At 38.8% G+C, this 16147-nt stretch overlaps 1 protein-coding gene across 5 annotated transcripts in view; it reads right to left on the bottom strand.

Annotated features, from left to right (window-relative positions):
• Positions 1-509: 509 nt before the first annotated feature.
• The window catches only part of LARP1B (La ribonucleoprotein 1B), a 134508-nt gene continuing 118870 nt past the window's right edge, over positions 510-16147 (bottom strand). For all 5 annotated transcript variants that reach the window (XM_060298946.1, XM_060298945.1, XM_030863874.2 and 2 more), the window contains 5 exons: positions 14234-14394; positions 13748-13892; positions 4251-4360; positions 3386-3513; positions 510-1310 (listed from right to left, as the gene is read on the bottom strand). In XM_060298946.1, coding sequence (XP_060154929.1) covers positions 1065-1310; positions 3386-3513; positions 4251-4360; positions 13748-13892; positions 14234-14394 — 790 coding nt within the window. In that variant the 3' untranslated portion in view covers positions 510-1064. The remainder of the gene's footprint in view (positions 1311-3385; positions 3514-4250; positions 4361-13747; positions 13893-14233; positions 14395-16147) is intronic.

Raw genomic sequence — 16147 nt, forward strand, 5'->3', positions numbered from 1 at the left:
CTAAACAAAAGTAATTAAAAATCAATTCAAATAATTTAGAATAAGTGCTTTATTTTAATTCCCACAAAAACTGAAACTATCATTTACGTCAGTTGCAACAGCAATAAAAATTAGAAGTCAATTCGTTTCTTGAAAACACTTTTTATAAGCATAAAACAAAAGTAAAGGACACAAAAAGGTACTCCTTTTAAACTGAAGATAATCTGATTACTTGTGACATACACACCTGCAGATGTACAAACAGCAAATGCATTCAAAACAGTGCAAGATTTAACTAATTTAGGACAGTATTCCAACCAATCCCAACTCAGTTTTCAATTACTTGTGCAGGCGTATATAGTCACAAAAAGTAAATCTCTTCTAATACGTAACTGGCTGATGCCAATTCAGAACATTCCATACCAACACAACAATAACTATGGAAATCATGAGGTATGACTAATGGGGAAAAAGGCAAAACCCAACATCCAAAGTGCATATACTTCAATATAACTGCAATATATTTCTACTTTTGTAAAAAAAAAAAAAAAAAGTTTTCTTTAAACTATAAATCTAAAAGAAAAGCAAATGTATCATTTCACATTCTTTTTCTGAATTTAAAAAACATACACATAATTGTCCTTTGTTTTTGATAAGTTCAAATATGAATTGACAGTGGGGTTATTGGATTCTTTAAGAAAGCTCTATAGAATAGATGACTATAACATACTATATCTTCTTTAAGAAGTATGAGCTGAAATGTTAGGCATTCCTTGTGTTGTTTTTGTATATATTTAAGGAATGCTGTTCTTATAAACAATGGCTTTGAAAATGAAATATATTATTTCAAATATATATTTGAGACCAAAATGTATTACTAGAGGATCTCTATAAAAGGTTACCAAAATTAAACTTATTCGTGAAATCAGGGAAAACGTTTTTAGAATTTATCTTTCTAGAAAATAATGCTGCCATTTTTCTTCCTTTTTCTTTTTTCTGATTATCACAATTAAACATCAGAGGATTTCCCCCAATAAATACTGATGTAAATGTTGATTTCAAGGGCAAACAACTTTCATAAGAGTCTATTTCTCAGGCAGTTCACCATGTGTTGAGACTGAGGCAGCACTGTTCTGGCGTGAATTGTCATTGGACTGCTGTGAAGTATTCCTTCTGGGAGGGTTTGTTGGGACCCGAAGCTGATTGTCAGGTGTAGGCTTAGCAGCACTCGGTGACTTTGTAGAGGAATTAGATGGAAGTCTGTGACGATTACTCGCATCACCAAAAGTAGATGAATGTCTTTTTCTTCCAAATTCCTCACCTATAGGGGGCTGCAAATTATGAAAGACAACATAGTGATGATTTTACTATTTTTTCTTCCCTTCAAAATCTAAGGCCAGACTTTTCTAACAGAGGGAAACTATGCCGGCACTTCAGTAGATTTTATTAGTATAATGAAAACTTAACAGCAATTCAAGGTATTAAACTTAAATTTCCTCCTTATCAGTCAATTCTTTCATTTAACATGTTTATTAAGCTACTCCTACGTTTTAGGGCTTGAACTAAATAGTAGGGCATAAGGATAAGGCTGGGTTCGTTGTCTCTGGGAAAATGTTTCAGAGAGGACATTTTCCTTCTTTATGAAACTTCTGTCAGTTGCAAAGCATTTATAACTCTAACCCCTTTCTTCTCCAAACTTCCACAGTATTTAAAATGCAAATAGTCATACTTAACAGCACTGATACAGGAAAACATGACACAAATTTAAAAGCAGAGGTCTGAATTCTTGGCTTCTGTTCAGATAGGGCAAAAATCACTAGTATTATAAAGCAAGGACATCTTGTGACAGAACTGGCTGGACCACTCTAGAAACATAGCTTTTTTTTTTTTTTTTTTAATTTTTGGCCATGCTGCAAGGCATGAGGGATCTTGGTTCCCTGAGCAGGGATCGAATGTGTGCCCCTTGCATTGGAAAGTGTGGAGTCTTAACCACTGGACCACCAGGGAAGTCTGAAACACAGCTCTTTAATTCCAGAGATGGAGGCATTTCTATTAACTCCATCCCTGGGCTATCATATCTATTTACACAAAACTACAAAAGACAAACTAATTATAATACTAAGCAGAGATGAACCTAGCCTTCCTTTCACCTCTCTCTTTTCTGCTCTTTTTGATTCTTCTTTCCTTATTTCTCTCTTCTCTTCTTTCTCCGTTTCCTTTATCTTATTATGCTCATCCACTTCTTTTCTTAAAATGTTTTCCTTTTCCTCTTGAAATCAAATTGTCTAAACCCTATTCTCCTGTCTCTACACATGCACATAACATTCTTGCCCTAATTTTATTATGTGGGGAACCATAAATCCATGTTACATGAGCATGTGTTATGGAAACTATAGGATACAAGTACATAAAAAGTGAAAAATTTAAAAACTGCTAGTGAGGGGACTTCCCTGGTGGTCCACTGGTAAAGAATCTACCCTAAATGCAGGGGACGTGGGTTCAATTTCTGGTCAGGGAACTAAGATCCCACATGCTGTGGGGCAACTAAGCCCACATGCCACAACTCCTGAGCTCACGTGCCTCAACTAGAGAGCCTGCGTGCTGCAGACTACAGAGCCCACATGCTCTGGAACCTGCACACCACAACTACAGAGTCCACAGGCCCTGGAGCCTACACAACACAACTAAAGAAGAGAAAACCCACACGCCACAACTAGAGAGAAGCCCGTGTGCCATAACGAATATCCCGTGTGCCGTGACTAAGACCCGACACAGCCAAAAATAAATAAAATAAAATAAAGAAATAATAAAGAAATCTTTAAAAAAATAAAAACAAATAAAAACTGCTAGTGAGAAATGAGTAACATATCCATATAAAAGTTACTAAATCCATAAAATGTTTATCATGCATGTCAAAATTAAAGTGAACTGACCATTGCTCCATGGTCATGTAAGATATTAACATTTAGGGACTCTGGGTAAACAGAATATATGGGAATTCGCTATACTATTTTTGCACCTCTTTTAAAGTTTGATTTCAAAACTGGAAAGTTAAATTTTCAAAATTAAATTTAAAAAATAAAAATTATACTGGGCTTCCCTGGTGGCGCAGTGGTTGAGAGTCCGCCTGCCGATGCAGGGGACACGGGTTTGTGCCCCGGTCCGGGAAGATCCCACATGCCGCAAAGCGGCTGGGCCCGTGAGCCATGGCCGCTGAGCCTGCGCGTCCGGAGCCTGTGCTCCGCAACGGGAGAGGCCACAGCAGTGAGAGGCCCGCGTACCGCAAATAAATAAATAAATAAATAAATAAATAAATAAAAATTATAAAATTAAACTTAAGAAAGTCACTGATAGCTCAAACATAAGAGTAATAAAAATAATACAGGGGAAAGGACTTAAAACTTACGTCAACACGGAAGTCTTCCAACTTCTTAAAGCTACAGAGGTATTCCTGAAGTTTGGGGTCAATAGACTGTGTCTTAGATTGAGAATATTTTAGGTAAGCCCAAAACTTTTCTAATCCATACAGCTGACCTAATAACAAAGAAGAATATACATGATAAAATATATAGAATCTTTAAAAAATGATTCATATGGGATATGATCCTACCAGCATTAAACCATGTCTTCTATGTACACTTTATCTAGATCTTGAAGATAAGACATTGTAATGAATAATGGCAGCTAACATTTACTGAGCATTTGCCATGTAACACGTATTATTTAAGTGGTTTATTGTATATTAAACTAATTTGAACTATATACAACCCTGCAATATAGGTGCTCTTGGGGATACTACTGATGAGTAAACTGGGCTAACAAGGTTTTGGGGTTTTTTTTGTTTGTTTGTTTTTCTAACAAGGTTAAGTAACTTACCCATGGCCACAGAGCTACAAAGTAGGGGAAATGGGATTCAGACTTACGGATCTAGCCCAGAGTCTGCACTGTTACTCACTGTGCTAGTCCACCTTTCCAAACACACTTGCTCATGTTGCATAGAATTTTCATGTAATGGAACATCAGTGAGTAGTCATGTGTGTCAAATGAATAAAGACAAAATACAAATAAGGAAACACTTCAGAGTGGCTATTTTCCAACATCTCACAAGTAAGACTTTCGTACTATATGGTGCTCTATCCTTCATCACAAACCATAATAGTGGCCTGAAAGTCTTAAACAGTCTGCCCTAAAAAAAAGTTACAAACTCCCTATTTATTGACAGACTCAGATTTACAATTTCCAAATAGAATAAGTTTATTGTTTTATTTTACCAGATTCGCAGTCTTTTTTGGTTTCTTCTTGGAAATCCTTAAAAATTTCTTGTCTGAATTTTTTTTCCAGTCCATAACTATAAAACCTGAACAGACATTCTAATCCATACCTGTGGGAAGAAAATAAAAAGTTTATAATAAAATTTTTCCTATGACAATGCAAATAGTCATATTTAACAGCACTGATACAGGAAAACATGACACAAATAATCTCAAACAAAAGTGTTCAAATGTATGTAATTTTTAGTACGCAGATTTTTAGCTGAAGTGGTAATTAGTAATCTACAGCTGGCTTTGCTAGTTTTGTTGACTCAGGCATAGCATCTCATGGAGGTATACTGGGAATATGCAAAATAAGAGGCAGCCCTTGGACAACTACACTATGGTTTCTTTGAACAGACACAGGATCTCTCCCTGGTATTTCTGAAGAACTCCCTGGCATTTTTCCCCGGTATTTCAAAAGATTTAGTGACAAACTGGCAATGTTTTAGATTTTTTCCCAAACCAAGGCTTATAATGGTGTGTTAGTACATGGTATTAAATACTCGAACATAATCTCTAGGAAGATAAAGACCATACTCTTGGGCCACAGACTCTAGGTGTGGTTGACCCATTCAACTATAAAGGGACAAACCTAATTAAATGTCTCCTAAGAGAGCCTTCCTGCTTATAAAGTATATTAAATAAAAGATATTTTGCCAAAAGAATTGTATCACTGCATAAATCAGAAAAATTTGTTTCTTCTTACAGCTACCTAAAGAACCTGAGACAAGTTTTGGACAGTGGATCAAGAAACTACATGGGCTCAACCTTCAACTAATGGTGATGAGCAGAACCCATGAGAGTGGACATGCACAAGGTCAATGGACAGCAGTAAAGGGACCATCCAGCTCATTCAAAGAAAGCATGTCGCAATTTAGAAAATCCCTCATGTAGAATCCTTAAGTCATTCTGGGTGCCTCAGTGGAGGGGAGGCTATATTTCTTCATTCCTGGTATCATAATACTGCCCAACCATTATTCACAGGAAGAAGGGTGTGTGTGTGTGTGTGTGTGTGTGTGTGTGTGTGTGTGTGTGTGTGTGTGTGTGTGTGTGTGTGTGTGTGTGTGTGTGTGTATCCATGCATATGTCCTTTGTAACCAGCTTATTTACAAGATAGAGAGTGACGGTCTCTCTGGAAGAATAAACAGGTTTCTTGGTAAGATGGCAAGAGGAATGCAGGACTACCAACCATACACTAACCTGAGCCCTTTCCTTTGGTAGCCATAAATGACACTATTCCTTGAGCTTGTATGACTGAGGCTAAGGGGACTGAGTACTAAAGGAACAACAGTTCAGAATGACAAACCTGTCTTAATACTCCTCTTATGGGATCATATTATATTGATACCAGTGGTTCTCAACCTTGACTACCTATGTGAACCATCTAGGAAGCTTTAAAAAAATGCTGACGCCCAGGCTCCACTCCAAACCAATGAAATCATAATCTCTGGGGCTGAAGCCTAGGCTTCTTTCTTTCTTTCTGGAAAGCAGGATTGAGAAATTTTAGGTTTTATCAAGTAAATGACATTTTAGAGGAATGTTAGGATTCTTAGATTTTGGGTAAAGGCCAACTGACTACTACAATATCTGGATTTCTAGTCTTACTTTTCAGGAAACTAATTCCAAAGATCAAAAATATGACATTAATAATACAATCCAAATATGCATCATAAATGCTGGAGTAAAGAGCAGGGGCAGGGCTTCCCTGGTGGCGCAGTGGTTGAGAGTCCGCCTGCCGATGCAGGGGACACGGGTTCGTGCCCTGGTCCGGGAAGATCCCACATGCTGCGGAGTGGCTGGGCCCGTGAGCCATGGCCGCTGAGCCTGCGCGTCCAGAGCCTGTGCTCCGCAACGGAAGAGGCCACAACAGTGAGAGGCCCACGTACCACAAAAAAAAAAAAAGAGCAGGAGCAAATGACCAGTCTCTCAGTTGTCATTTACTCACTGACCAATCACTGTGAGACAGCTTAGATGAGTAGAAAACAAAAAGGCTGAGAACCAGAAAGAACTACATTTGAATTCTAGGCTTATAATCATCTCTCTAAAAATGGGGATAATAATATCCTACTTTTCAATAATAGATAACATTTGTAAAGCACTTAGACCAGAGCTGGCACATTGCAGATGTGTATGTAATTAATGTTACTTCTCTCCTTTCTTCTTGAAACCATCCTACTGCTAATGTTAGTCAATGGATATATTCAGTACTGATCTTCTTCCTAATAAAAGTAACCATTTATTGAGCACTTACTATGTATCAGGTAGTATGTTAAGCTATTATAAACATACACAGAATACCATAGGAACAAAGAAGAGGAACTCCCAATCTAGACTTGGGTATAAATGGGATCAGAAAAGTTATAGAAAGTCCTGAGGAACAAACAGAAATTATTTGCATAAATAGCAAAATATGCTGAGATTAATTATAACAAATGCTTTCAAACTTTTCTAAGTCCAATAGTAAGAAAAATATTTTACCTTGTGACCAAGTCAACACTCACATATATACGTGTGTACATAAAAACATATATGTTTTGTAAATAATTAAATTTGTATTTATGTATGAATTGTAAAACATATTAACCTTACTATGTTCAGTGTAGTCTGATATTTTCTATTTTTTTAAGTAAGTCAGAACCACTAAACTGATTTCACAACCCACTAACGGGTAGCAAAACACAGTTTAAATGAGAAAATCTAGATTAGCCACTATGAAGAACAGTTTGGAGGTTCCTCAGAAAAATAAACATTGAACTACCATATGATCCAGCAATCCCACTCCTGAGCATGTATCTGGAGAAAATTACAATTTGAAAATATACATGCACCCCAACGTTCATAGCAGCACTATTTACAATAACCAAGACATGGAAGCAACCTAAATGTCCATCGACAGATGAATGAATAAAGAAGATGTGGTACATATATACAATGGAATGCTACTCAACCATAAAAAAAGAATGAAATAATGCCATTTGCAGCAACATGGATGGACCTAGAGATTGTCATACGAAGTCAGACAAAGACAAGTATCATATAGATATCACTTGTATGTGGAATCTAAAAAGATGATACAAATGAACTTATTTACAAAACAGAAACAGGCTCACAGACTTTGAAAACAAACTTATGGTTTGTTTTCCAAAGGGAAACGGTGAGGGGAGGGATAAATTAGGAGGTTGGGATTAACACATACAAACTACTGTAGATAAAACAGATAATTAACAAGGACCTACTAGCACTGGGAACTCTACTCAACCTATATGGAAAAGAATCTGAAAAAGAATGGATTGTATGTATATGTATAACTGATTCACTTTGCTGTACACCTGAAACTAACACAACATTGTAAATCAACTATATCCCAACATAAAATAAAAAATTTTGAAAGAAAGAAATGGCAAATATTGCCTTCAGTGCCAACTCTGATAAACTGGCAGTAGCTATCAGAGATGTGATAAGAAAGACTATAAATCTGAATTCAAGAATAATATTAAACAATGCTGGGATTGATTTAGAGATGTCAGTAATGAACAGAGAAGAGGGAAAAAGGTACACATGCCATTTATTTATCATTCCTGATCAAGATCAAGATTCTAGATGAAAACTAAATGGGCTTTATTTTTACACAAGTCAGTGCAAATGTATATTTTTTTTCAAAGAAATGTATTTGCATATCTTGTATTCCTCTTGATCACAATATTGATTAACAATAGATTCTTATTTGAGCTTTACAAGAGGAATCCATTTTTAGAACCTGAAGAAGGGTAAATTTAGGTAAATATTGAGTGGAAAACTATCTTTTTTCTTCTTCCATCTCATCTTCCTTCCTCCCTTTTCCCAAGAATGAATAGCTTAGCTTGCATGAATCCATTTCATGTTCCTTCTCATCCTCTTGGTCTGTTCTCAATTCAGCCCTATTGGCACAAATTACCCTGAACATTCCTCATGGAAGCAAGATCTACCCTAGACAAAAAGAAGAGTTAGCAAAGCAGAGGGAGGATAAGAGAAGAATAAGCAGAGGTAAGAATATGTACAGATGTCTAGAGGCTAGAGAGCTCGGTTCATTTGGAGAACACGTAGTTCAGTACCACGGTTGCCTAGAGAACTACAGTTGACCCTTGAACAACATGCACGTTAGGAGCGCCAACCCTCCCACAGTTAAAAATCTGAGTATTGAGATGAGAAGGAAGATGGCGGAAGAGTAAGACGCGGAGATCACGTTCCTCCCCACAGATACACCAGAAATGCATCTACGCGTGGAACGGCTCCTGCAGAGCATCTACTGAACGCTGGCAGAAGACCTCAGACCTCCCAAAAGGCAGGAAACCCCCCACGTACCTGGGTAGGGCAAAAGAAAAAACTAAACAGAGACAAAAGGATAGGGACGGGTCCTGCACCAGCGGGAGAGAGCTGTGAAGGAGGAAAAGTGTCCACACACTAGGAAGCCCCTTCGCGGGTGGAGGCTTCGGGAGGCGGAGTGGGGGAGCTTGGGAGCCGCGGAGGAGAGCACAGCAACAGGGGTGCGGAGGACAAAGCGGACAGATTCCAGCGCAGAGGATCGGGCCGACCGGAACTCGCCAGCCGAGAGGCTTGTCTGCTCGCCTGCCGGGGCGGGCGGGACTGGGAGCTGAGGCTCCGGCTTTTGTCGGAGCGCCGGGAGAGGACTGAGGTTGGCGGCGTGAACACAGCCTGTGGGGCGTTAGTACACCGCGGCTGGCCGGGAGAGAGTCCGGGGAGAAGTCTGGAACTGCCGAAGAGGCAAGAGACTTTTACGTCCCTCTTTGTTTCCTGGTGCACGAGGAGAGGGGATTAAGAACGCTGCTTGAGAGAGCTCCAGGGACGGGCGCGAGCCGCGGCTAAAAGTGCGGAGCCCAGAGACAGACATGAGACGCTAGGGCCGCTGCTGCCGCCACCGGGAGGCCTGTGTGCGAGCGCAGGTCACTAGCCACACGCCCTTCCGGGGAGCCTGTGCAGCCCGCCACTGCCGGGGTCCCGGGATCCAGGGACGGCTCCCCCGGGAGAACGCACAGGCGCGCCTCAGGCTGCAACGTCTCGCCGGCCTCTGCCGCCGCGGGCCCGCCCCGCACTCCGTGCCCCTCCCTACCCCCGGGCCTGAGTGAGCCAGAGCCTCCGAATCAGCGGCTCCTTTGACCCCGTCCTGTCTGAGCAAAGAACAGACGCCCTCCGGTGACCTACACGCACAGGCGGGGCTAAATCCAAAGCTGAGCCCTGGGAGCTGTGAGAACAAAGAAGAGAAAGGGAAATCTCTCCCAGCAGCATCAGGAGCAGCGGATTAAAGCTCCACAATCAACTTGATATACCCTGCATCTGTGGAATACCTGAATAGACAACCAATCATCCCAAATTAAGGAGCCCTGTGGATGAAAGGCTCTTGGGGCTGCAGCCAGGAGTCAGTGCTGTGCCTCTGAGGTGGGAGAGCCAACTTCAGGACACTGATCCACAAGAGACCTCCCAGCTGCACATAATATCAAACAGCAAAAATTTCCGAGAGATCTCCATCTCAACGCCAGCACCCAGCTTCACTCAACGACCAGCAAGCTACAGTGCTGGACATCCTATGCCAAACAACTAGCAAGACAGGAACACAACCCCACCCATTAGCAGAGAGGCTGCCCAAAATCATAATAAGTCTACAGACACCCCAAAACACATCACCAGACGTGGACCTGCCCACCAGAAAGACAAGATCTAGCCTCATCCACCAGAACACAGGCACTACTACCCTCCACCAGGAAGCCTACACAACCCACTGAACCAACCTTAGCCACTGGGGACAGACACAAAAAACAACAGGAACTACGAACCTTCAGCCTGCAAAAAAGGAGACCCCAAACATAGTAAGATAAGCAAAATGAAAAGACAGAAAAACACACCGCAGATGAAGGAGCAAGATAAAAACCCATCAGACCTAACAAATGAAGAGGAAATAGGCAGTCTACCTGAAAAAGAATTCAGAATAATGATAGTAAGGTTGATCCAAAATCTTGGAGATAGAATGGACAATAGAATGGACAAAATGCAAGAATCAGTTAACAAGGACCTAGAAGAACTAAAGATGAAACAAGCAACGATGAACAACACAATAAATGAAATTAAAAGTACTCTAGATGGGATCAATAGCAGAATAACTGAGGCAGAAGAACGGATAAGTGACCTGGAAGATAAAATAGTGGAAATAACTAATGCAGAGCAGAATAAAGAAAAAAGAATGAAAAGAACTGAGGACAGTCTCAGAGACCTCTGGGACAACATTAAACGCACCAACATTCGAATTATAGGGGTTCCAGAAGAAGAAGAGAAAAAGAAAGGGACTGAGAAAATATTTGAAGAGATTATAGTTGAAAACTTCCCTAATATGGGAAAGGAAATAGTTAATCAAGTCCAGGAAGCACAGAGAGTCCCATACAGGATAAATCCAAGGAGAAATACGCCAAGACACATATTAATCAAACTGTCAAAAATTAAATACAAAGAAAACATATTAAAAGCAGCAAGGGAAAAGCAACAAATAACACACAAGGGAATCCCCATAAGGTTAACAGCTGATCTTTCAGCAGAAACTCTGCAAGCCAGAAGGGAGTGGCAGGACATATTGAAAGTGTTGAAGGAGAAAAACCTGCAACCAAGATTACTCTACCCAGCAAGGATCTCATTCAGATTTGATGGAGAAATTAAAACCTTTAGAGACAAGCAAAAGCTGAGAGAGTTCAGCACCACCAAACCAGCTCTACAACAACTGCTAAAGGAACTTCTCTAGGCAAGAAACACAAAAGAAAGATTTAAATATAAGACCTGGAACCATAAAACTTCTAGAAGAAAATATAAGCAGTAAGCTTTCTGACATTAATTTTAATCTTTTTTTTTCTTTTTTTTGGATATGTCTTCTCAGGCAAGGGAGACAAAAACAAAAATAAACAAATGGGACCTAATCACACTAAAAAGCTTTTGCCCAGCAAAGGAAACTATCAACAAAATTAAAAGGCCACCTACTGAAAGGGAGAAGATATTTGCAAACAGTATATCTGGAAAGGGGTTAATATACAAATTATGCAAAGAACTCACAAAGCAGAAAAACAAACAACCTGATTAAAAAAAGGGCAGATACCTGAATAGGCATTTTCCCAAAGAAGACATACAGATGGACAACAGGCACACAAAATGATGTTCAACATCACTAATCATCAGAGAAATGGAAATCAAGACCACAATGAGGTAACACCTCACACCTGTCAGAATGGTTATTACCAAAAAAGACAACAAATAAGTGTTGGCAAGGGTGTGGAGAAAAGGGAACCCTTGTGCACTCTGGTGAGAATGTAAATTAATGTAGCCACTATGGAAAACAGTATGGTGAGTCCCCGCAAAAATTAAAAATAGAACTACCACATGACCTAGCCTGGGGATTTACATGAAGAAAACAAAAACATTAATTAGAAAGATATATGCACCCCGATGTTCATTGCAGCATTATTTTAAACAGCCAAGATATGGAAGCAACCTTAGTGCCCATCAATAGATGTATGGAAAAAGAAGATGTGGGGTGTGTGTGTGTGTATGTGTGTGTGTGTGTGCATGCATACACACATATATATATATACACACAATGTAAATCTTGCCATTTACAACAACATGGATGGATCTAGAAGGTATTATTCCAAGTGAAATAAGTCAGACAAAGACAAATACTGTATGATTTCACTTATATGTGGAATCCAAAAGACAAAATAAATGAACAAGCTTAATAAAACAAAAAGCAGGATTATAGATACAGAGAAAAAAAAACCAGATGGTTGCCACAGGCGTTGGGTGTGGGAGAAGTAAAGAAATAGGTAAGGGAGATTAAGAGGTACAAACTTCTAGTTGCAAAATAAGTGCGTCAAGAGTATGAAATATACAGTGTGGGGAATATAGTCAATAACTATAACATTTTTGTATGATGACAGATTGTAACTAGACTTACCATGGTGATCATTTTGAAATGTATAGAAATATCAAATCACTGTGTCGTGTAAAAGTTGCTTACATAACGTTGTAGGTCAATTATAAATATAATTTAAAAAAAAAAAAAAAACAACAGGGTTCTGAAGAACCTAGGGGTAGGACAGGAATAAAGACACAGAAGTAGAGAAGGGACTTGAGGACACGGGGAGGGGGAAGGGTAAGCTGGGACGAAGTGAGAGAATGGCACTGACATATATACACTACCAAATGTAAAATAGATAGCTAGTTGGAAGCAGCCGCATAGCACAGGGAGATCAGCTCGGTGCTTTGTGACCGCCTGGAGGGGTGGGATAGGGAGGGTGGGAGGGAGATGCAAGAGGGAGGGGATATGGGGATATATGTATATGTATAGCTGATTCACTTTGTTATACAGCAGAAACTAACACAGCAATGTAAAGCAATTATACTCCAATAAAGATGTTTAAAAAAAAAAAAAAAAAAAAAAAATCTGAGTATTAACTTAAAAGTTGGCCCTCTGTATACACGGTTCCTCCATATCCACAGTTCCTCATCCACAGATTCAAGCAACCATGGATTATGTAGTACTGTAGTATTTACTATGGAAAAAATTCTGCATATAAGTGGACCCATTCAGTTCAAACTGGTTGTTGAACAGTCAACTGTAGTAGGAAAAAATGAGACTGAACAGGTGTGTCAGGATGTATCATGAGAGACCTTATTTTTTCTTGTCTCAAGGAATCTTAACTGGTTTGGCTCTAAGCATGTAACAATTTGGGGATGTATATGCACATCCAAGGGAAATCTGTAATGGTAGGGGCAAGAGAGAGAAAAATCTGTCTTTCAAATTACATTTGGCCTTTGTACCAGCCCCTAACATGGTTCCAAACATGATACCCACAAACCTGTGTAGTCCCCTCCTACATTATACCAGAGTTGGTTTGTGTGAACACTATAATATGGCAGAAGTGATGTCACTTTCAAGTGCAGGTTAAGTAAGACACCGAAGCATTCATCTTGGAAGTTCTCCCCCTTTCTTAGATCATTCACTCTGGGTGAAGTCACATCGTGAAATGCCCTATGGGGAGACCTATGTGCCAAGGTACTGAAGCCTCCTGCCAATATCCAAGTGAATGAGCTTGAAGAAGATCCTCTAGCCTGAGTCAAGTCTTCAGAGACTGCAGCCCTGTCCAATACCTTGACTGCAATCCTATGAGAGAACTGAACCAGAGCCACCCAGCTAAGCTGTTTCTGGAGTCTTGACCCTTAGAAACTATGAACTAATAAATGTTTGTTGTTTTAAGCTTCTGCGTTCTGGGGTAATTTGCTATGCAGCAATAGAAAACTAACACAGTCCTTCTCCCAGTTATCACGTGGTACTTTCACAGTTCAAAATCAGGCTACTTCTGTACTAGTTTTTAGTATTTTTAAAAAATTCCCTCCAAGTGTAAAAATAAGAGAAAATATTTGACCTGTAATTTTCTTTTGCATCTTCCCAAGCAAGTTGTCTAAATTCCTCATACATTGTTTTATTGAAGTGATCTCTGAGGAAAAAGGACCAGAAACGAAAGAGGGTATTCATTTCTTGAGACTGGCCAATTCCCAAGTGTTTTCTCTCTGGAAAAAGTCAAAACAGCAGATGTTTTACATAGCGTAAAATAAAGAAAGCTGAAACATATTAATCCCCAATTGGGTTTCTTTTAAACAAAGAACAAATAATCCATTTTCTGACTCACTGCTCAAATTTAAGCATTTGTCAATAGTAACAAGAATATAGTAAGCTTTATTTCCTAATGTGTCTAAGCTACAAAATACATGAATAAAGAACATATATGAACACATTTACTTAAGGCAATTTTAACAAAGGACTATTTTAACCTGATATTAAATGTCACAACTTGAATTTTTTAGAATTATGTTTTAATTTTAAAGATAGCTATATAAAGGAAGGCTCTTACCACTTAGGCATCTTCTACGATACTTGTGGTACACTTGTTGGGTAAAGCCATTTTCCTTCAAAAGTTCGTGAGAAGGATGCTGGAACTTTGGGAATGAATGAGGAGTACATCCATAACTTCCTACTAGTGGTGCACCTCCTGAAGGCGAAGCATTTGAACTGCTGTTTGAGGAGGGGGAAAAAAGCCTTCAAACTGAAATATCAAGAACCAAGTGTTTAAACCAATTTGTACTATTTGTTTACTGAGAATCTGAGCAGTGGAAAAGGCATTAGTCCCTAAAACTCTCCTAAACTAATGATACACGGATCTACATATGAATTGCTATCTATGTTCAACACATGGGTAAATTCAGAATTTGATAAAGGACATGGTCATAAATTCTCAAACTAAAACAATAAGTAGAAGCAGATAACTGACTAGCTAGCTTACTCTTCTCTTCCAGATACATTATTAATTTAGTTATATTTGGTTTTTTTCTTATAGTACTGGGGAAATTTTCAATTTTCATGAGTAATTAGGTTAATGATATAAATTGAGTAAAGTGGATAAAATCTGGCACAAAGGCAATATTTTCATTATCCTAAAGACATACCTGTAATTCTGTAAATCAATTTCACTTCTGAAATTTCGCCTATATCTATCTTTTCCTTTTCATCTTCATTCTGTTATTCAAATTGAGGCTTTCCTCCTCTTTCACTTGAACTAATTGGTCTCCTTGTTTTTTCAATCTCCCTCCTCTATACTGCCACCAAAATGATCTTCCTAAGACCGCTCTAAATCAGTGGTTCTCAATGTGTGGTCTGTAGATGCTTGGAGGGGTTCCCAAGAACCTTTCAGAAAGTCTGCAAGGTCAAAACTATTTTCACAACAATACTTAGACATTATTTGCTCTCTTCACTGTGTTTACATCTGTACTGATAGTACTAAACAATGGTGTATAAAACTGCTGATGCAAACTGAGTCAGTGGCACCAAACTTTACTTACTAGTGGTTATATTATTCACTGCTGTGTACTTGAAAAAAAATTTTTAATGCCAGTTTCACCTTAAGAGTTCCTTGATGAAGCAAAAAAAAAAAAATTAACTTTATGAAATCTCAACACTTGAGTACATCTCATTGTGTGTGACAAAATGGGACAGAAGCTTTAGCTTTGCAAAATGAGAACAGTCTGGAGATATTTCACAACAACGTGAATATACTTAACACTACTGAACTGTACTCCTAAAAATGGTTAAGATGATGAATATTTCATGAGTTTTGAATATGAAATGAGTATTTCATTGTGTTTTTTATAACAATTAGGGGGAGAAAAGCACTTTTGTAGCATATCAAAATATGATGGCTGTTGTTATGAACTAAACGTTTGTTGAATTCCTAACCCCCAATGTGACGGTACTAGGATGTAAAATAAGTCATGACACTAGAGCTCTCATGAGTGGGATAAGTGCCCTTATGAGAGGAGACACAAGAGAGCTTCCTTCTTCTCTCTCTGCTCTCTGCCATGTGAAGATACAACAAGATGGCCATCTGCAAACTAGGGAGCAGGCCCTCACCAGATATGGGATCTGTTGGCACCTTAATCTTGGGTCTGTGAGAAATAAATGTTTGTTGTTTAAGCTCCCCAGCCTATGGCATATTTGTTACAGCAGTACTAACTACAACAGTTGTCTTAAAGCACTCATGCGATAAAATTATGAGCCAAACTGTTTTTTTCATGGAATACCATTTTTAATTAGAAGAATAGCCAACAAATTATGGTTATTCAGACTTTGTTTTGTGTCAGACATTTCCTTGAAAATGAACAAAATGAGTCTGTAACGTTCAGGAAAAATTCGAGCTTTCATGCAAAAATAAGAATTTTGGAAACTTTGTATTTGTCACTATGAGCCTAGTAATTCCCACTCATACCTAAAC

The sequence above is a fragment of the Globicephala melas genome, chromosome 5 (genome assembly GCF_963455315.2).
Source record: "Globicephala melas chromosome 5, mGloMel1.2, whole genome shotgun sequence".
Classification (NCBI taxonomy): Eukaryota; Metazoa; Chordata; class Mammalia; order Artiodactyla; family Delphinidae; genus Globicephala; species Globicephala melas.